At 43.9% G+C, this 22280-nt stretch overlaps 5 protein-coding genes across 7 annotated transcripts in view; all 5 read right to left on the reverse strand.

The window, feature by feature from the left end:
* Positions 1–37: 37 nt before the first annotated feature.
* On the reverse strand, positions 38–1373 carry LOC118106754 (claudin-3-like). Its single transcript, XM_035155521.2, has one exon. It carries the CDS (start codon positions 1136–1138, stop codon positions 38–40), a length of 1101 nt encoding a protein of 366 aa, XP_035011412.1. The 5' UTR covers positions 1139–1373.
* An 84-nt stretch (positions 1374–1457) lies between these two features.
* Positions 1458–4272, reverse strand: cldn8.1 (claudin 8.1). The gene has a single exon (XM_035155523.2). It carries the CDS (start codon positions 4118–4120, stop codon positions 3344–3346), a length of 777 nt encoding a protein of 258 aa, XP_035011414.1. The 5' UTR covers positions 4121–4272; the 3' UTR covers positions 1458–3343.
* Positions 4273–5336: 1064 nt separating this feature from the next.
* On the reverse strand, positions 5337–6689 carry LOC118106764 (claudin-8). Its single transcript, XM_035155536.2, has one exon. The coding sequence runs from the start codon at positions 6634–6636 to the stop codon at positions 5761–5763; it is 876 nt and encodes a 291-aa protein (XP_035011427.1). The 5' UTR covers positions 6637–6689; the 3' UTR covers positions 5337–5760.
* Positions 6690–7480: 791 nt separating this feature from the next.
* On the reverse strand, positions 7481–8667 carry LOC118106340 (claudin-17-like). The gene has a single exon (XM_035154781.1). It carries the CDS (start codon positions 8570–8572, stop codon positions 7880–7882), a length of 693 nt encoding a protein of 230 aa, XP_035010672.1. The 5' UTR covers positions 8573–8667; the 3' UTR covers positions 7481–7879.
* A 3610-nt stretch (positions 8668–12277) lies between these two features.
* tiam1b (TIAM Rac1 associated GEF 1b) overlaps positions 12278–22280 on the reverse strand; it is a 47093-nt gene continuing 37090 nt past the window's right edge. For all 3 annotated transcript variants that reach the window (XM_035155107.2, XM_035155106.2, XM_035155108.2), the window contains 12 exons: positions 19985–20170; positions 18612–18680; positions 18065–18190; positions 17857–17965; positions 16653–16832; positions 16420–16538; positions 16220–16328; positions 16042–16100; positions 15337–15442; positions 15139–15226; positions 14845–15017; positions 12278–13995 (listed from right to left, as the gene is read on the reverse strand). In XM_035155107.2, coding sequence (XP_035010998.2) covers positions 13475–13995; positions 14845–15017; positions 15139–15226; positions 15337–15442; positions 16042–16100; positions 16220–16328; positions 16420–16538; positions 16653–16832; positions 17857–17965; positions 18065–18190; positions 18612–18680; positions 19985–20170 — 1845 coding nt within the window. In that variant the 3' untranslated portion in view covers positions 12278–13474. The remainder of the gene's footprint in view (positions 13996–14844; positions 15018–15138; positions 15227–15336; positions 15443–16041; positions 16101–16219; positions 16329–16419; positions 16539–16652; positions 16833–17856; positions 17966–18064; positions 18191–18611; positions 18681–19984; positions 20171–22280) is intronic.

Genomic DNA, 22280 nt, shown 5'->3' on the forward strand with positions numbered 1-22280 from the left:
TCTGTTGTTTAATCAGCTACAACCCCCTTGATTTTGTTTATATGTATACACCACCACCACCACCACTGCTCCCACTGTGAGACCCTGGATGAACTATTGATTTGTTATAGCCTATGAAAATAGGAGGGTGTGGAACCGGGTTGAAACTGGACTGGTAGGACGCGGTGGGATTGCCGGCGTAAGTCAGTGGATAGGGTGTGGTGTTGTGGCTTAAGTACAAGGAGTTTGCCGGAGTATACACGCTTCCAACATTGTTAGAACTCCGCATGGAGGAATGGTGAGCCATGCTAGCTTGATATAACAATGATGCATTTTCAGGCAGACCTGGGTTATAGGCAACAGGAGGGTGGATTAGTGCTCCATGATTTGTCATTACTGGAGGGAAGGTTTCCAGTGGCATTGCAAGTTGAGGCCCAGCTGAGCCATTGCTCCGCAGAGAAGGATGGTACACAGTCGATTTGAGGCTTGACACACTCGGGATGTGATTGTACCTCATCAGAGTCGGGTATCCGGGTGCTGTCTTGTAGTTTAGCAAGTTATCCGGGTGGTACACGTCAAATGAGCCTTTGTCCGCGGGCAAACGGCGGCAGAGAAACAGCATTGCTGAGGCGAAAAGGAAGGCGCCGGTCACCCAGCCGACGTACAGAGCCTCTCCCAGCTCCCTCCTCTGAGCGTCAATCAGCAAAGGATTGTAAAAATCTCTAATGATGACGTGACCCGTCCATGACACAGGGATGAAGACACAGAAGCATGCCAAGAGCTGCATAATACCTGCGACCATCAGGATTATGGTCTTAGCCCAATCGTTACCCTGAAAACAGGAAATGCACCGCATTCCCGCCAGAGCCACAAGGAGCCCGAGCCCCGACAGGGCCAGGGAGCAGCACATCAGTCCCCTGGACGCCTGCAGCTCCGCCGGCAGGAACAGCAGCGAGTCGTACACCTTGCACTGCATCCTGATGTTGGCTTGTCGGTAGCAGTTCATCCACAGGCCCTCCCAGCGGGTTTCCATCACAATTATGTTCTCGCCAATGAACGCCGTCACCTTCCACATGGGCATTCCTGTAGTGGCCGCTGCGCCGATCAGCCCGACCAGCCCGACGCACATCGCAGCTATCTCTGTGACACCCTGAGGCATCGTGCAGCGTATGAGAATCCAGCTGGGTCCAAATCAAGAGGTAGAAAAAGCTCACGTCGACATAAACTCCTGACGCTTTAGAACAACATCTCCGAGTCAGAGTGTCTTCTCTTCTGATGCAGTCTGTTTTCTGTAAGAGGCGATTTGTTATGGGAAAGGTGCTTTGCTGTCACCTGGTTGGCCCAGAGCGATGGGGGTGAAGAGGATCTCTGCTTGTTTTGTGTTTATGGTTCCTCAGGGCATCGACCTGTATCTGCGCCCTCAGCTTCTCCAACAGTAAACATTGACAAGACAATACCAGAACTCACAAACAGAAACGTTTTTTTATCAATTATCATGTTTTTATTTTTCACATTATACTGTATGTGATATACAAATATAAATTCAGACGCAAACAAATATACTCTGTAGCACATAAGCTCCTCCAGTACTTCTGTTGTCCACAGGGGAGCAGAGATGACCCACAAGTCAATGGAGCAGGAGAGGAAGCGCCTCACAAGTTATTGATTGTTGAGGACCAGATGTATAGTTTCAGAAATGACAAGTTAACTTTTCATACAACAAGTCAACATATATTTCATATTTGTGTAACTCCGGAGCTGCTGAGAAGGCACAACATGGACAAACAAATACTTAAAGAATAACTAAATCACGTTCTTCATCTGAAAAGCAATTTGCACAGGTATTTAGTCGTGTTCTTGATTAACTTGGGTACAAATGTTGACATTTGAGGGCAGAATGTTTGAATTTGACACTAAATGTGTTAAATATGCATTGTGACTGCTCTCTACTGGTTGAAACTTGGCTATTGCAACTGAATATTTGGCTGATCTGGACAAAAACTGTCTCAGATTGTGGGATTTATGTTACAGCTTCAAACATGTTCGTTGTTGTTATTTGAACCCAGAGACTGACTCCACCCTCTCTTGGACTTGCACGGCCTACGAGAGGTGTGACTTTGGGGGGGGGGTCCTCCACCACACTAATGCCCATTCCAGGGGATTCCAGAGGGGGAAAGTCCTCCACTTTAAAAGAGTCCCATAGATGCCTTGTGATTCTGTGTCGCTCTACATTGTTTTCATGGCCTGAGGACATCAGAGACAACTAAATCCTCCTCCCTCTCCCCCTCAGTCCCCCAAAATCATGCAGAGGATGGAGTTTAGCTCAGACCTGGGGGTGAAGTTACACTTAAAGTTTAGTGTAACCTTATTAAACACTTAAGACAACCACCAATCTATCATTTTAATTCAAACTGCTATTAAACTCACTGAAATTGAAATGACATGTAGTTCAAGAACTAACTTACATGACTGGGCAAAGATTTTCTCACTTTTCAACCAGGAAATTAACTGATACATGTTGTGGCCTAAAAATACGTTATCTCTATTCAAAGTGACTTGCAAATTCTGATCACGTGATTCACGCTGTCAGGTCGTCTCTGTCCGACTTCTTCACAAACTCGCAGCTCTCCGGCTGAAGCTGCCTCTGAGTCCACACCTTCCACACACAGTCTTAAACCTGCATCTCATGTTTACTCAGTACCATCAGTTAACAAGCGCCTCCAGGGCATCATACCTAACTTCAGCAAACAGACACACACACACAATGTTCTGAGTTTTAGACTCGAATGTCTGTAATTCTCACATCATTCCTCACGAACATATACAAATTCTGTCCCTGTGGTTCACCTGTATTGGTTTTCCTTTGTGTATACTTTTGCTAATTCTGGTGAAAACTGAGAGGGAAAGTCAGTGAGATCATCTGTCACATGATCGTGTGTTTATGTTGGAGGTTGTGTTGAAACACCTGAAATATTAACGTTGTAACTGCGCAGCTCACATCTCCCAACAAATTTGCATTTTCACAGTAAACACAAATACAAATGTGCCACAAAATTTGGTGCTTAAACAATGCGGGAATTGTCACAACACATAAAAAATAGTTGAAATTAACGGAAATTACTGGCTTCACACAGACGTGGTTTTACTTATCAAAATGTTATGTACACCACAAACAATATATAAAAGCAGTTGATTTAAAACGGACGTCACCATGAATTGGATTCATTTGCATTCACAGCAGCCTAAATGTATTCGTTGAAATGTGTTTCTAACCTGAAATGTGTCGTAGATCGCACTGTAAAGCATGAAAGAAATTCCCTTTCATATAGTGACCGCAACTGATTATCATTACCTCGGCCAGTGTTCAGAGATAAGCCATCTCGCTGCGTACAGAGGGGTATCTGGAGTAGTTGCTGTAGATAGTCGATGGGTGTCTGGACAGGACCGGATAAGGTTGTAGTTGAGGTTGTGGTTGGGGAATTAGCACCAGCTGCTGAGGCTGGAGGGGCTGTGGGGGATAGGCCATGTAGCTGGAGTCCCTGGAGTACACGTACCTCTCTGGAGCCTTTTCTTCGGGCTGCAGGTTGCAGCAAGTAAACATGCATCCTCCAATGAACAGGAAAGCCCCGGACACCCAGCCGATGTACAGAGCCTCTCCGAGCTCCCTGCGCTGGGCGTCGATCAGCAAGGGGTTGTAGAAGTCCCTGATGATGACATGGGCCGTCCACGAAACAGGGATGAGCACGCAGATGCAGGCCATGAAGTCCATGGTTCCAGCAATGATCAGGACCAGCCACTTGGCTCGGTCGTTGTTCTGGATACATGACGTGCACTGCAACCCCAACAAACTGACCAGCAGACCCAGGCCGCCCAGGGCCAGAGCGCAGCACATGAGCCCCCTCGCTGCTTGCAGGTCAGGGGGCAGGGCCAAGAGAGAGTCGTACACCTTGCACTGCATCCTGATGTCGGCCTGCCGGAAGCAATTCATCCACAGGCCCTCGTAGCGAGTCTCAAACACGATGATGTTCTCCCCAATGAAAGCTGTGACTCGCCACATGGGCATCCCGGTGCTCGCCGCCGTCCCAATCAGCCCAATCAGGGTCAATAACAGACCCACGATCTCCAGCGCTGAGTTGGCCATCTTGTTCTCTTCCTACGCCTCCAAGCTCATGCGTGCAGAAATGTGTGGCGGCAGTGCGACTACAGTTGGATGCATGCAGATTGGAGTTGCTTTGCATCCCGGGGGAGAAGGAGGAGCAGGTTGATGTTCACCTGCGTTGTCTCCTCCCTGTGGACAGGACGCCAGAATGGAAGGGGTGGGAATTGCAACCTGTTGCCATGAAACAGAATCTCCCACTACCTCTTTCTTCTCTTTGCACACCTCGCCCAGGAGCTGCTGTAAGCTGCCACTTTGTTTATTCACAGGTCTCAGTTTACACAGCTCACTTTACAAAGGACCTGGAGAAAATAACTTGGGTGTTTTATTAACAAGGGAAATTTGTTTCTAGCTACGTGCATATGAGAAATACTTCATGTTAATATATAACCAGTTATAACTATAGATATCACACATAACCATCAGCTCTGGAGCTCAATCTAGTGTTTGTCCCGGTTTCCAGGTTTTGTTTATTCAAATTTGACATGACAGGATGAAAACAACAGCATTGAACATTTTTAGATTTGAATGTTGAGCTGTGTCAAAATGAACTCCTCATAATAAACAAAAAAGAAATATTTAATAAAAAATGTAAACCCTAAACAACAAAAACTACTACCACGACTAATAATAATGATAATAAAGAATATATAGTATAAAGGAATTTGTCTATTTTTTAATCATAAGTGAGGGCAGAGAACATAATTCCAAATAGAATCAATTAAATTCTTTATCATTTACCATGGTGGTGTGCTTTTTGTTTAAAAAATGTATCTTCAGTGGGACTTTAGACACAAAACGTTAACATTTAGAATTCCTTTTTTACATTATTTATTACTGTGTGATTACGTGTCCCTGTCAGTGTTGTATCTCCTGTCTGGGTTTCTTGATTTCTCTGTGTCAGGGTCAGAAAAAAGCCGGCAGTTGCAGCTCTGGCTCGGTGGAAATTAAATCTCTCGCCATCTTTGTGTTGTGAGTGGACCCAGCTCAACGGTCTGGTTTTACCAGTTCAGGCACATGTCTACCTCAGACAACATAACAACTCTCCATGTACACACAACCCGAGTGAGTCAAACAGGAGCGATGCCAGTAGGAACTCCTGTTTTACCAGGAAGGTAGTGAAACAAAGGCTATTGTGTAAGCTGTGGGTTTAAACTTTAATCTCCATCAGTTTATACCAGAAAAGAAAATAACAAGTTTCTCAGTTTTCTGAACATTATCCCTTTATTGTAAACCACAGTTGACCATATATTTTTCGGCCAACAAGTATGTACATTCACAACAAAAACTCATTTGGAGGTATTGTATCTGAAAAAGGCTTAGTGCATAGTTTGTTCTCAAAGAGCATGTCAGCAGAGGCTGTAAAGATGACACAACAGATTATATTGTTACAGATTTTTTAAATAAAAATGTTGCGCCTCATTAACTGATATAATTTAGTGAAAATCAATCACATGGAAACAAAGAATGCAAAAATTCAACACAGTTCATCATGATCAAATCACACGCGGCCCTTTTTGAGAAAGGAATGAAAGATCCGGCCATTTCCAGGGACAGCCTCTCCTCCAGTTTGTCAGTTTATTCTCAATTGCAATAAATCAAAATAGTCTCTGTGTTTGATTCCTCTAGTACTGACTTGGTGTGTATGCTACAGATCCTGGCGGTGGTGCGGAGTAGGCCGGCTGGTAGGTGTAGGCCGGCTGGTAGGTGTATGGCTGGTACAGGTAAGAAGGTTGGTACATACTGTCCCCGGGGTTGTACGCAATCCTCTCATCGGATTCCTGGGTGCGGGGAGCGTGGCGGCACAGCAGGATCACCCCGGCAGTGAAAAGCACAGCCGAGGTCACCCAGCCGATGTACAGAGCCTCCCCGAGCTCCCGGCGCTGCGCGTCGATCAGCAGCGGGTTGTAGAAATCCCTGATGATGACGTGGCCGGTCCAGGACACAGGGATCAGGGTAGTGACACAGGCCATGAGGAACAGGCAGCCTCCGGCCACGAGAACGATGTGCTTGGTGCGAGCCCGGTGGTCCACCACTTTGGTACACTTCATCCCCACTGCTGAAACGATGAGGGCGATGGCGGCGAGGGCCACGGAGCTGCACATCAGGCCTCGAGCGGCCTGGAGGTCGGGGGGCAGAAACAGTAGGGAGTCGTACACCTTGCATTGCATTCGGATGTTGGCCTGTCTGTAGCAGTTCATCCATAGTCCCTCCCAGCGGGTCTCCATGACAATGATGTTCTCCTCGATGAAGGCCGTCACCTTCCACATCGGCAGGCCCGTCACGGCCGCCACTCCGATCAGTCCAATGAATCCGATGACCAGCGCCACCACCTCGCAACAAATGGCGTCACTGCGGTCCTTCTTGTCGCGCCTCTGTTTCTCCTCGTACACAGAGTCTTGATAATCTGTGTAGGCCTTGGCCTGTTTCTCGTCATAGTAAGAGCCCGCATAAGACTGTGGGGGTTTACTGTAGCCACTGTAAGCAGTGTACGAGGCCATCGTGGCTTTCGGCTGCACCCTGGCAGCTTCGGCAGCAAACTGAGGAGAAGAGCAAGTCAAGGAACTTATACACCCACAGAAATGCTAACGATGCAATGCAACCTTACTGGTTGAGCCGCTTTATAGCCATCAGATAAATGGGGACACACCAAAGAGTGTTGCTTCTTTCGAATGCGAATTCAACTGCACCACAAACAATGGTCCTGTGATCAGAAACTAATTAAATCACTGTACAAAGTCGCAGTTGATCAAATTATGTTTCCTCTCTGTTACACTGTTAACATTTCCATACGTGCTCAGTATTCACAGCACAATGTTTAGTCAACCAAAGATATTTTGACAAAATTATAAAAAATGAACTAAGTAAATGTGTTTTTTAAGCGAAGAATTGTCATACAATTCTTAGTTTTCCTTCTTTGTGAAGCACAAATCCGTCAAATTCAATTTATTTAGATTTATTGAATTTGTTCGTGCGACAAGAGATTTAGTGATTTGTGTTGGTCACAAATCTGTTGTCGCTCTCAGACCGAAACCTGAGAGACTGGTCACAGACGTCCGACCGTCTCCTCCTCCAGATGTAAACTGAGCTGATAAAAAAGGTGTCGAGCACAGAAACGTGAGGAGGGTTGGTTTCATTGTGACACAGTGTTGTCCACATGGCGGCAGTTCTCACCTCGAACTGGGACAATGAAGTCTCTGAATCATAAAAACTGAATGTTTACTACTTAGTTTCATTTAAATGAGAAGTGTTTTTGCTGTGGTTGGTTAAAAGTTTGTATTTGATGTTTCTGGGCCGAGTGGGAAAATGCACACCTGGAAAAAAATGCAATTGCACAAGCAAAGGTAGAATCAAGACTTTATTAAATCCGCTGATTAGTATGAGTCCGTTCAGACCAAAGCAAAAAATGATCAAGAAGAAATGAGCAGTTGAAAGTGAAAGTTACAAACGTAAAAGAACAATAAAAATGGCACAACAGCGTAAAAAACAACAACAATTGAATCATTGCTGATTTCACAGGAATAGTTTTATATTATAATTTCGACATGAACTAATATTTTCTTGCAACTGTGCAGTCGTATAATCCATGAACCAAAAGCAAAAACAACCCAAAGTCTTCCAATTACAAAAACAGTCCAGTACATTATGAAAGCAAATACATTTCCATACAATTACCCTCATGCTTAGCATAATTTTGAATGTTAGAGACATGTAAAGGTGGAGTTTGCGGTGCAGTACAGTTATTTACACATATTGGTGATGCTTATGAGAGGTGGATGGCGTCCTCTTCAGGTAGGCGCTCCCCTCTGTGGACGGTTTCCTCAGGGACCTCAGAGGTGCACCAGTGTAGTAGGGATCTTCGTCCTTCGCTTGATGTTTGCTGTAACTGACCAGAATGATGATCCCAGTGATGAGCAGGATGCCACACGTGGCCCAGCCGATGAAGAGGGCGCTCCCCAGCTCCCGCTTGCGACCCTCCATCACCAGCGGGTCATAGAAGTTGCTGATGACGGTCAGGCCCACCCAGCTGACGGGGATGATGGTGGTCAAAAAGGACAGCAGGTACAAACACCCCCCTATGGCGAGGGTGGTGTTCTTTGATTTGAGGTTGTCACCGCAGCAGGTGAACGCCCGGGTCCCACATCCCGTGATGATCAAGGCGATGACGACCAGAACTATGGAGAGGCACATGAGCGCCCTGGCTGCCTGCAGCTCTGGCGGAAGAATCAGCATGGACTCATACACCTTGCACTGCATCCTGATGCCAGCCTGTCTCATGCAGTCCATCCACAAGCCCTCCCAGAGGTCCTCCATGACAATGATATTGGCGCCGATGAAGGCAGAGACTCTCCACGTGGGCAGGGCGGTGATGGTAACTGTCCCAAACAGGCCCATGAAGCCCAGGACCAGGGCTAAGATCTCCAACTTGTCTCTCATGGCTCAGAAGTGCGGCGCAGCCTGGTCTCTTGTGTGTCATCTATCAAAGTGTCTCGACTGATCCCTTTTGCAGAGCGTTAAATCTGCGATAGCATCACCGTGCGTGCAATGTCATCATACTGGTTTGAGACGACTTGACCTTGATTCAGGTGTAATTCAATTGAATTGTTTCTAAAAACACTTGTCATCATTGCTGGTCATGCATGACCTGCGCCAATGAAAAGGGTGTAACTAGTCCAGTTATGGTATTGACGCCAGACCTGAGAGATCCGATCACGTGTTTTCACAAAGTTTCGGTGACTTTAAATATTGCACACATCTTCATGCTGCTCCCAGTTTACTGTGTCTGTCAACTGAATAATGAGAAAAATCTATATAATAAATGTTTTGTTTAAAATTAATCAGGAACACAATTGTCCCAGGAAAAGAAACAGCACGTGTGGTCAACAAACATTCCCTTTGTTTTCTATGCAAGCCCATAGCCCACACACACACACACCCACCCACAAACACACACACACACACGCACACACACACACACACACACACACACACACACAGGCAGCATCTTGATAAGCATCATATGTAAAGTTTGTTGTAGGTAGTGTTTGATAGCTCTGTTCTTCACAGGATTAAGATAAATTCGACCTTGGCTCAACTCATGAGTTAAAAATCAATCATCACACAGTCGTTCTGCTTAGTGAGAGTTTTTCCTTTCAATCGCTTTAACTTTCAAACACTTATTAAATAGACCACAGGTACCAATTACTGCAGTGAAAAGTTAAATGACAATCTCAACTTGCTTTAGCTAAGACGAGGAGGAAATGTTTCAAAACAATGGGGGGATTTTCACTGCTCCTGTTGTTAAGAAGAGCCGCTCCTTCTTTCAAACTCAAGTTGATCTGGGAGAGGTCACACCCTGTTGGTCAACCTGTTGCTGAGAAGTGGGAGAGGGACAGAGAGAAGGAGGGAGAGAGAGAGAGGTGGAGGAGGAGAGAACAGGAACAGGAACAGAAACCGAGAGGCCTGTTGAACAGGTTCGCTGAGTGATACCATCGTCACATCCTCAGCTGCTTCAGATGTCAACAGAGTCGCTCATGCAGAGAGACGCTCGGCTCAGAACTCAGATACTTCAAACCTGTGCTGTAGAGATGTGATGTATTACAACAATATATTCTGATGTGAATGAAATGTAATTTTATTAAGCTAAGATTGAACGTAAGTACATGAATCCACAGGGGTAAGATGATGTGGGGGCCATGTCTGCCCCCTGCTGTATGTTAAGATGACTGCACCTTCCTGGGCCATAACTTGGCAAATATTTAAAAGAAATATAATTAGTTTATACAAAGAGAGAAAAAACATCCTTTTTTAAAATAGATTCTATTCTCCTTGTTTTTAGTTTTAGTTTTTAAACTTCACTTGCGCCTCGAGTAGATCACATGACTTTGTTTTTGGTTTAAAAATATGACATCAAAACAGATTTTCTGTTTTTTTAAACAAATAACAGATTTACATGTTTTATTATTTTTTATTTTTACTAGCAAATCAATAATAGATTATCCAAAACCTTTTTTTTTTACACCAACATTTTTATTTTATATTTTTCTGTTTTTGGTTTTGTGACGATTAACAGATTTACAGATTTTTTATTGTTGCTTGGCAAATAAATTATTAGCTTATCCAATGACATATCCTGAGCATTAGCAGAAACACACATATCAGCTTCATCAGTCTATAACTATCAATATTTGGAACCTACAAATAATGAAAATACATGGAAAAGCTAGTCTTAGTGTTTAAATTTGATTGTAATAATATCAGAAATTATAACAAAAAGTAAGAAACTTTATGCCCGAAAGCAGTGTTATTGTTACAGTGCTTTACAAAGAAGAAATGAGACCAGACAGGCAGATAGAAATAGAATAAAACAAAGGAACGTCCATAAAGTATGTTATATGGTAAATAAGAGAAAAATAATAATAAGTAGGGATTTAAAAGAGTTTGTTCAGTGGCTCTCCAAGAGTAAAACCACGATATAACCAGCAGGACTCCTTGATCATTTGGGTGCAAGGCAATCTAATGCCTTTGGAATGTTTAAATCAATATGACATGTAACAGGAAGTAGGTGAAGGGATGGTCACAGGACTATGTTTGTTGGCAGAGGACGATTTCAGATAATGTCACAGCTATAAAAAAAAAATACTCCCACTCGTCATATATAACAACTACATCTTTAAGCTATGATCATCACATGCAAGTTTAACTTCTTATCTTTAAATAGCTGCTCACCCCCCCACACCTCTGCCTGTTTACGGGCCCTGAACACCTCGGCTGCAGCCCCAGTCTGGAGGAGCAGCAGAGCCTTTGTGGTGGAGGTGTTGATTGACAGTGGGGGGACTGGGGCTGACAGGAAGTCCACAGAGCTCAGAGACACAAAGGAGGAGATAACGCTGTGAGGACAATCACGTTACCAGTGTTGCTGATGAAACATCACCCCCCCCCAAACACACACAGACACACCACACAGGAAGTTGGAAGAGAAAGGCTGCTGTAATGTATTGATACATGATTGGCGTCCTGATTTTGACACGTCCCTTTTTGCCGTGCGCTAGAATTTCAGCTCTCAGAAGTAACTGAGAGATGAAGTAAATCCCACCCTAATGAAGAGATTTTAAATGAGAGACAACAGTTGCTCAACGTGCGAAAAGAATGAGCTCAGCTATGATGGAGTGGAATCAACGTATGTTCTGAGAAAAACATTATTCTAACAAAGCCGGTGAGCTACTGTTTGTTGTGGTTATTTATTGTACGGTGTTTATTTACCTGTTTATTTTGTCTGTTTGTTGATAGGGATGCTCAAAGCCTATGTTGAGATTGGGTGTTAGCCTTGGTGGAGGTCTGTGGAGGTCTGTGCTCTCCTGCCAACGTTCTTGAGCCGTCTTCACCCTTGAACTCCGGATTGGGTCTGGACATTTTCTCCCACGAGTTTGTCTTTCACATATGAAGAAGGCAGCCGGAGATTCTCCGGGTCAGACCCACTCACAACATGAGGAAAGTCTCCGGAGCGTTCAGGCGAGGAGTGGCGTGTGGGTGTAGAGAACGCAGGAGGCGTGTTTGCGTTTATCGACACCAACATGAACGCTGATCAAACACTCTAGAATCTCATCGTGTTTCCAGTTTGTCTTCTACGTGTATGTTGCCTCTATTTCATCCTGAGATATTTGTTTTCTTGTTGGTTCTTTCAGTTTTGCGTCGCGTGAATCCTCTGGAAAACATCCTGCCTTTTTCTCACGTGAATAATATTCAGAAGTTCAGTGAATGTCATTCTTATTCTGTCCCAATGTGTTTCACTTTAATTGTTGCATTACCCCCCCCTTAGTGAGCAGGTGAAAACTTACTAAACATTCCTGTATCCTTTCTCTTACAGTAGGAGATTTAGATCCGTCAGCATCAGACACTAAATCGGCCGACGCTTGTTAAAACACACAAAGCTGCTCCTAATGTCTTCTGAAGGTTTTCCCCCCCGTTGTTTAGCATTTGTTTTCTGTGTGTTGTTTTGCAACAGGTGAGCATTGATTTGCTGCTCGGCTCCGTCGTTCTCTGGGAGTTTGTGTGTTTTTCTCACATCTCTGAAAACAGAGCTGCAGGGAACGAGTTGTTTTACGACCACACGAACCAGTGAATCACAGCACAGAGAGGGGCTTTGAATTATAAGTAGGAAACAACTGTATTTATTATGATATCAATACATTTTTCTATATACACACAGTAATAAAAATGCAGTCTTAGTAGCACAATGAGTTGTTTACAAGTATGAGATCGTTCTCTTTAGGCATTCTGCAAGTCTTCCCCTTTGATTGCTTGAGCACATTTGGACTTTCTTTGTGAAGAAGAAAAAAAATAAACCACTACTTGCGCTTTGCTAAGAAAAATTAATTTACATGTGAATAAATAAAATCCATTGCTTTGTAATTCATGACCAGTGAACAATTGTTTTCTTTTTGAACACACAAGTGGCTGATGTGCAAATTCTCTACAATACAGAGTGTGCACGTGAAATGTTAATGGATGTGACGTTGGGTGTTCTTTGAATACTGAAGAGCAAAAGAGGGAAAACATATCAAAAAACAGTTTCACAGTAAATAAAAAAAGACATAAAACAGCAAAATGCAGATTCAAGTAAAACAGGATTATGTTAAGTTAAAACAAATTAAAATCCCCTCGTCTCTGTGACACCGGGGCTATTACATGACGCCACTATTTTAATGTAACAAAGAGATCAAACAAAATATATTCCAGGCTAAAAAAAGATAAGTCTGTAAAACAAGAGATCATAGAAATCATATCATACACAACCAGGAAGTCTGTCCCCCCCAAAAACGAGTCAGTGTATAATTCATGTGAAAATGTACAAGTACAGTAAACGGTGCAAGACGAGGCTTTTTAAAAATTATTAAATCTATTTTCCTTAAGGACAAATAATACACAGCCCTTAACTAAGATAATATCTCTGAGTCACACGGACAAAAAACGATTATTAATGTTCTTACGATACCCAAATTTGGCAACAGCAGGCAGGACTATAGGATGCTGCCCAAATGTGCAAACCATGCCAATCAAAGCCACTGATTAGACTCCGTGATTGTACCATTAGCTCGTCTCTCAAAGCTTCCACGCATATGTAACAGCATTTGTTTTGGGACCGCGTTCCCTCGCTCTAGGTTCCTGTATTGCTCCACTGGTGATCTTAACCTGTACAAAAAGCAAGTTTCCTCTACTAGCTTTGTGATATACGTCAATGCACGTCATGCACTGTGGGTGAAGACTGATGGCTGATCTTTATGGAGCCTCGTGTAAAGCTGATAAAACTCTTTTGTCTGCCTCGTCCTCGTCAAGCTCTCACATGTCGCAGTCTGGGGATGAAGCGGATGGATCCCTTCTTACCCAGATCTCACCCCTCTTCGTTTGCTTCAGATCCTGCTTCTCTGCGTCGACCAGCTCAGGATCATGCGTTTCGCTTACTGTTGGGGACTTGAGGCCTTTGCACTCCTCCGCCTCCCCACCCTCCCCACCCTCCAAGGACAAAGCCATGACGGGGGCCTCCAGGTCGGCCTCGGCGGACGGTGCCCCGGGCGTCTGACAGAACTCGTCGTCGTCACTCAAGATGTCCGTCTCCTTCACCTCCTCCTGGTCCTCGTATTCCTCGAGGTCGAACTGCTCCTCCACCCAGCGGTCCGTGTCGCCCGCTACCTCGGTCTGCTGCTGCTCAGGTTTGTCCTCCTGCTGCAGACGGGCGGAGACGGGCTCCTCTGGAGAGGCGAGGTCTTGCTCGGGTTCACCGTCAAATACGATGTCCGTGTCGATGGTGAAGCGGTTGCGCACAAGCTTCCTCCTGCCCAGAGTCCTGGTGGGGGCAGATGCTGCAGGAACAAAGGATCACAAACATGTTATAGGATGGACAAACATTTTCAGGTAATATAACATTAGTTTTATTCATTTTTCATATGTCACAATGAGCAATAATGGTTTAAAGCACAGTGTAATAACAGATTATAACAAATAGTATTATTAGTAATAGTAATAGCATCTCAGTATTGTTTCAAAAAGTAACTTTTATTACTAACTGAATAGAATTTATCTGTTATAATTTTATTTGAATGCTTCATTCCCTAGTCTGCACCATAAATACTAGTTACTGTTAAAACTACTTAAGGTTTGTTGCACATTAATAAAATATGAACTCGCATCCACAGATCTTATGCAGCGCTTCTCTGCTCGTTCTAATTCCAGGATAACACGGGAACATCTCATGCAATTTGGAACATTTTGATCTACGAATTAAAAATAAAATTGGTAGGTAGCGTCCGAATATGCTGGCACAAAATAATTGAATGAGAGTGTCATCTCTCATTAAATAAAACCAATCTGGAAGATGTCGCTACATTCAACACAGGCATGTGGACATTTATTTCTAACTTTCACCACACTTATAACCATATTGTTTTCCTGCAGACTCTGTGCTTTGGATTAAATTGTGCTCATTATGTTTTCTAATTGTTTTTCGTACTTTCAGACTATTCCAAGTAGTCTAAAATTAAATGTTCATTTAATCGACAGGTAAATTAGTTGTTGGGAACATTTCTAGTCCCCAGAAATTGAATCAATTAAAATGTGTTTGAGGCCAGATCTGAACAAAACCTTATCTGTGTCAGGTAAGAAGGAACAAGCTCTGAGCTGTCGGGTGAGTGCTGTAACAAACTGGCATTCACCTGCTCTGTTTATGACGGGACGTGCTCCCTTCAGGGCACAGAGACGCTTCCCTCCGAAGGGCACGTACTGCTGGTTGAGGGGTAAACTCTCCGTCTTCAGGAGCTGCCGGCGGTGCTTTTCCCTCAAGATGGAATGGACGGTTTTCAGGAAATCTTTTCTACTCTCTGGGGAGCTGGAGGCAGAAAGAGCGACACGTTATCGGTCTGTCACTCTGTAGACACCGGCTGTCGGGGGTTTTATCAGCGACACAGTGGCTTCAATCTGCAGTGGAATCCATTAGAAGAGCTCCTCACCTGCAGCACAGCTGAAACGTCCTCTCCGGCCGCCCCTCGGACTCCGACTTCGTGTGGACGATCTCACACACGGCAGAGCCTTCGCCGTCTGAGGAGGAAATTCCACACTCACATTAAATCTATATGAAATAAATGTTGGATTTCCGAGCGTTCACCATCAGTGTTTCTATTTATTATTGTATTTATTGGGTGACTCACCTGTGTTGGCCAAGGATCGAACTTGAAGGGCGTCAGTGGGGATCATGTGACGGAATCGGAAAGGGTCTTTATCATCTGAAGATATGGAGGCTCGATGGGAGCCACCCTACATAAAAAAAAAAAATGTAAATCATGTTTACTTCGCCTACGAAACTATACTTGTGAAATTAGGTGCACTTTAATCCAATCAGGTTTAAAGGAGACATTATGCACATTTAGGTTCACAGCTGTAACTTGGCTTATTACTTGAAAAGGTTAAAATGCTCGAATCACTTTCCTCCTCTTTTCAGTCTCTGTCTGAAACACTTGATTTTAGCTCCTGTTCCGATATAGCCCCATGATTGGGTAGGAATTATCCAACTCTGCACTCACTTTACGTGGCTTTGTTACAGGCCGTCTCAGACTAGCGGCTCGTCGTGCATTATTCAAATGGAGGGCATTGTTATCAGTTCTGTCGAGGCAGTTCAGGATCTGTGGTTTCTGTGGACTTTGGGCTTTTTAACTTTGCAGATGTACGATAAAATCTATAATACACTAGAGAAATTAAACTGAACAAGCACACGTCTCCTTTTAGTGCTGCTTTTTCTACAGCTGACCTATTGGGCTGATTCTGAAAATGGCACAAGTGAATGTGCATTGCTAAAATAAAGCAGGTTATATTCTAAATGGATGGACGTGTTGCTGATGGCTTTTCTGAAAACATACCATTTTCTTTTTCTGCTTGGACCCGTCCTTGCATACGAAGACCACCGCCGTTTTGAACACTAAGAAGAAACGAGAAAGAAACAAACGTTATCACTAAAATGCAGTAAACAGGAGTGATTACGTCACAGTAAAAGCACAGTAAACATGAAATTATACTGATCACATAATCTTGACGTACCAAATGTTGCTATCTGGGGCTCTTTCTTCCATTTCCCTGAGGAGGCCGGCGGGTTGAGCCAGGTGACGCTGGTGTGGAGTAACAGGTCCCCCATCGACAAATCAGCAACCTGGCAGAAGCGACAGAAAAAGCAGCCGTTATTCCACACGTCCGCTTTGGTTGACAGAGTTGAGCCGATCCACTTTTTAATCCCAACTTACCTCTTTCTTTTCGCCGCTTTGTTCGGTGATGAGGTGATCGAACACCGCTCCGAACTCCTCGTGGATCTTCTGCATCTCGTTGATGTGGCTGGCCACTTTGTTCATGGCTTTCATGGCAACTGTAAACAACACCGGCGGTTAGAGATCAAGTGTTGTGGCTGCAATGTTTTCACCGAAATGTCAAAAATGGTTTCATCTCCCTGCGTCAGTCGGCCCACGTGACTGGGTCTTACCGTCCAGGTGGTAGTGCTCCTCGCTGTCTGGGTCCGTGAGCGAGTACAGCTCCTTCAGCAGCAGCGGATACTTCAGGACCCTCTGGATGGGTTTGATCAGATACGACTCCAGGGTGGATGAGTGCTGCTGCTTGGGGTTGCGCTCCTCCAGGAAGGCCTTGAAATCGTGGTCGGTTTTGGCTGAAATCATCGATAAAAGAATACTTAATAAAACGTTCTTCTGTAATTGCTGTGTTTGCATGAACAGACGATTCTTCTCTTTTGTTTGTGGTTTCTAATTCACAACAATAAAGCCTGTGCTCTGGATATTTAAAACTGGCTGAAGGCTTAATCCCCTCTATTATGTTGTAGTTTGAAAGCACCTCAGAGAGACGTTTTAGGCGTTTTTAGAAATGCTGCTGGACCTGTTTCCGTTTGTGTGCGGCTGCATTGTTGTTACGGCAAAACATCTTAAACACCAACTGTCACTAACAGAAAAACATCTTAGTGTGGATGAAGCGTCAGTTTTTTGATTGACAGATTGCCGTCGTATAACCCTTTAGATCCTGTGCAACATTGGACCCTTGAGTTCAAAGTTGTGAATGCAGGGAGGAGTCTGGTCCAAAGTAGTTGTTGGTGCTGTGCTTTTCTCTTCATGACTCTTTTGTCTCAACCAATGAGAATTTGATCGAACTAAATAATAAACCATAATCCTACTCGGTTAGTCAGTGGCTCGTGTTTATGTTTTTGCCGTCGTCATGTCTTGGAAATGATCTTTGAATGTTTCATGCTTTTTATAGACGAGTCATTTCTATTCACCAGCCGCCCGCCACAAGTAGAGAGGAATAATCTGTTTACTGCCTCAAAAGCCACTTTACCTAAATAACGCCTCAACACTCTCATTACGGTCTGTATCTTGTTGACTCCCTGAACCAAAATGCAGCCAACAAAACCATCCACTTGACTGTAAAAGGGGGTGTTCTCTCTGCAGAACAAACTGTTCAACACTGCTTATTATATAGATCATGCAATGCTGCGGTGCTTTTTAGCTCCAGGAGCCAGCAGCTTTAGAGTATGCAGAGGTCAAATAGACAACTGTCTCTGCTGACAGCTCTGCACAGTGGATTTATGGAGCCTTGCAGGATATGGCAGATGGTTGATGGATAAATACATCCTCTCCTTTGAGCCCAAGAAGGAATGTTGACCCGAGAGCACATTGACTCACCCTTTACGAGGACCTTCGGGACTTTGGTGTGGCTGGCGCAGAAAGCACTGTAGATTTTGAAACGGTCTGCATAGTACAGGAACGAGCCTCCCAGGGAGAAGAGGATTTTCTGTAAGGAAAAAGTCAAGAGTTGTTACGCAAAGAGTTGTTAAAGAGTTCATGGCCGTTGCTGTTCGTAGCTCTTGACGTACGTAACAAGGAGACACACCTTAAACTGATCCACTCGCTCCAGCTTCTCCAGATCTGGAACCAATCTGGTCCCGTCTTCCAGGGTCTTGAGAAACTCGACTTGAAACTCCACCATTTCGGGCAAATTCCCAAACAGCACATCCAACTGGAGGAAAAGAGCATTTGAGCAATGTCAGAAAAGTTTCTCCTTACTACAGCGTCAAGTAAAACTTTTCTCTTCATGCGATGATTCTAAAGCTGCTTTCAGACATGCACTGAACTCTGGAGGTTCTCCGGAGGGACTCTCAAACTCCGGAGAGAGTCCGGACCCCATCGATCGGACATCCTCCGGAGTTCATCTCCAATTAAAACTAGTCCCTTGCTATAGTTAGAGATTGCTGAGGACACGAATAAAACCAAATGAATGTCATCCTTGCATGTGCGTGTAAAACATCCCATCATTTTGTAAACACCTCCCTCGGCTACTCTTTACATGGTTATGTAACCCACTTTTCTTTTTTAACATTTCAACAGTTCTGACATTTAAAAGCCAACCACCACTCAACGGCTCCCAGCGTCAGACGTACCTCATCCTGAGTGAGGAAGGTCTCCTTCTGCAGTGGGGTTAAATATCTCCCGATGAGGCAATTGAGATCCTGCAAGACACGAGTGGTTGATTCGAGGATGTCAATTTCATTCAGACGGACACAGACATGAGAAACATGCAGCTTTGCATCATGTGGAAAAACAATAGCACAGCAGTGATTAAGATACAGGGATAGTCTGAGTCCCTCCAGGATCAAAAACAGAGGAGCTGGCCTTTCTGGGTGAACTTTAAAAAGGTTAGGGAGCCATGAGGAAGCCCAATTAAATAAGTGACTGTGGCGACAGTCACCTGAGCAGAGCCCATTAGATTAATTAGCTGCTCTTAATAAAAAATAAAGTAGAGGAACAGACCTTTTAAATTCGGGCTTGGGGGTCTTAAATCAATGCTCTGTAATTAACATGTGTCATACCTGTGTATTATCAGTTTCATAATAATAAACTGTGTTACGCTTCTAACTTTTTATTTATTGGTCGTAACGGAGGATATGTTCACCTTGTAAAAATAAAAAACGAATGGTGTAAATAACTTTTTAAAATGTAAAATATGTAGAATAAACAATATAATAATAAACATCACATGAAAAAGGATGAATTAATCGGACAAACTTGAAATGAGACTTGTAAATAAAACTGCAGAGTCTAAATCAACGGTGCCCGAATAGGTAAAGTATTAATATATTTAAATGTCACAAGATTAAACTAAACAACAAGGATATGAGATGATCTAGTTCACATCTGTGCTGGTCAACTTGTGCACAACGTAACATGAGCAACCTCCGTAACATATTTACTGGAGTCTTAGTACTTCCTGTTTTCCTGTTTACATTATATACATATAAATATATATATATATATATCCCTATATTTCCTTCGCAGTTGAACTGAAGGTCCCACACATGGAGACGCAGCCACATGTTAGAATCTGGGTAATTTGAACAAATTGCTAACTTCCCTCTGAAGGTTGCACAGTGCACCATCAATCATGCACAATAGGATTTCCATAACAAGTATATATGTGGCCCCTCTAATGAGGTATAACATTTTAGATAGGCTCGACAGTATCCCATTATCCCCCCCCACCTAACCCAGTTATTCTGCTGAGCAACGTTATAACAGGCGGAAACAGATTAGGCGATTTCAAGGCAAGGGCACAGCTGTGTCCCCTCATGCCTCCTGGGACACAGATAAATATGGATTTGACATGTGGAATAGGTAACGTGTAGGAACAACACAACCCAGGACAGGCAGAAAAGGCAGATCGATGGAGAGAGAGAACGCACACACACACCTCACACACACACACACACACACAAAGACCATCTGTCTCTTGCAAGTAAAGATGAGTGATACTGACTTTGACGTAGGCCCGCTCGGTCTCCACGAGCTCGCAGATGACTTTGCGGAGCTTGTCGGCATCGGAGAGCTGCCGGAGAGTTGCGGGAGGCGGGAAGGGCGACTCCGGGCTGGGCGAGGAGGACACGCACTCCGAGGGATTCATGTCATGGAGACTGCGGCAGAAAGCGGCGACCTGCTCCGTGCTCTGTGAAAAAAAGAAACAGAGGGGCCAGAAAAACGGGATTAGATAACGATGCAACTCCGACTTAGTCATGGAATCCAAATATCGACCGCTCGGCGCCACATGTGAACTTGTAGGTGTTGCTTTCCAAGTGCTGATGTGCACAGGTTCATGACTGTGCAGAGAGAGAGAGAGAGAGAGAGAGAGAGAGAGAGAGAGAGAGAGAGAGAGAGAGAGAGAGAGAGAGAGAGAGAGAGAGAGAGAGAGAGAGAGAGAGAGAGAGAGAGAGAGAGAGAGAGAGAGAGAGAGAGCCTGGAAAGAGGCGGCTCTGAGAAAAAAAAGAATAATTTGCACTAATTTGGTCTATTTTCAGTCTGTCATAAGAGTGACTCCCGCCTCCCTCTCTTCCACTCACATCCCTCTTCTCCCTGGTGTTTTCCTCCAACTGACTGATCAGTGGTGTAATGATTCATCGCTTTCACAGATTCAAAATATACACACACACACAAACACACACACAGACTCACATACAACAGTGTCTGTCCACATACAGTGTGCGTTGCCGTGGAGACCAGGCCTGATGTGCATTAGACTATCATTTTGGACAAAAATAGACCCCCCACCACCTCCTCAGCGAGAGCAGGCCCAGATGAACTAACACACTCACCAATCCCAATGAAAGGGTGTTTTGTCTTTTTGAATCAATACAACAACAGAACTCGACTCACACCCGTCACTAACTTATTTTGTTTTCTGGGGGACAGAGAGACATTCTTTTTACTGTAGACTTGTAAAAGATTAACTGACAAGGTCGCTGAGAACAAACAGTTACAGCCAAACAAAATGGAATCGCTGGCAGGTATCGACGCCACTGGGAGCACAGTAGGAAGCTCAAGTTGGTTATTTAAGATTTTTTATTCGTCAGACCGAAGCAATTTATCCTGTCACACCTACAAGCTCCTCTGGGAAAAGAACGAGGCTCCACGCTGCTGCAGAAGATGGAGCGTTATCATCTCCAGATTAAAAACCATCTTAATTAAAATCTGGGTTACTGGTCTATCATCCATCTACACGTCTGAGGGCATCAAAACAACGTGACGGTTTTCATTGTTACCGTGCAAGAGGAAACAACAATTAAAACAACTATAGTGCGGGCGGACCTTTTTTCTTAATTAACTAAAATACGATGAAAAAAGGAAAACGCAAAAGCAAAATGCACGAAGGAAGAACACGGTGTGATCAAATAACAGTCATGCATCTTCTCGTGCACTGTCATCACCATTGTTACCTAATCAGACAGACACATTCATGCGTGAGGCACGACAGCCCCTTTGTCCCTTTTCCTCAATGTTTCCGAAAATAATCAGGAAGCTTCCAGATCAGCAGATGAACCGAGTTGCTGTAATGTCTGTAAATGCAATGTTGCAAATTCACTTTGCACAAATGGGCGGTGTTTGGTAAATCTGCAGTAACAGCTGCTGCTGCAATTGACATTTTGTCAAATTTGATTTTTCTTTTTGCTAATCAAGTCAGATTTGAGTACAAATTGGAGCAGCATGTAAGTAATTACTTCCAGAACCCTTTAGAGAAACAAACATGCCTGACAAAAGGTCAATTCTGAAAACATAAATTTCGGATCCAGTACGATTTTACTCAAAAATAAAAATCAGCCATTCAGAGGAAGATGAAGTGAGAAATGCTCCATTATCAGACATAAAACTGCATCTTGTCACAGACGTGTTTCCTCGGTAACACATCTGTATTTGTTTCTGCTGTACTTTACTGATGTGATGACGTACTGTACATTTAACTCAGATGAAAACAAAGAGTTAGAAAAAGAAAAACGCACATTACTTTGCAATCCATACAAAAATAGGAAAGAAATAAAGAAATGTCTGTAAATAAATACATCTTCTATCTATTTAAATCAACTGAGCTCATCCAGGTTTCCAGAGCCCAATAAGACAGTCAGTTATAATCCTGACTGGGCTAATTAACACCGTGGCAGCTTTGGTTGTGTGGACGGTCATGACATGACAGAGAGAAGGCAGAGAACAGAAGGAGGTGGAGGATCAAAGCGATTCAATATCACATGAAAAGAACAATATGTAGATAAGAGCGTCCGTCACGGGTG

Source organism: Hippoglossus stenolepis, chromosome 4 (genome assembly GCF_022539355.2).
Source record: "Hippoglossus stenolepis isolate QCI-W04-F060 chromosome 4, HSTE1.2, whole genome shotgun sequence".
NCBI classification, from domain to species: domain Eukaryota; kingdom Metazoa; phylum Chordata; class Actinopteri; order Pleuronectiformes; family Pleuronectidae; genus Hippoglossus; species Hippoglossus stenolepis.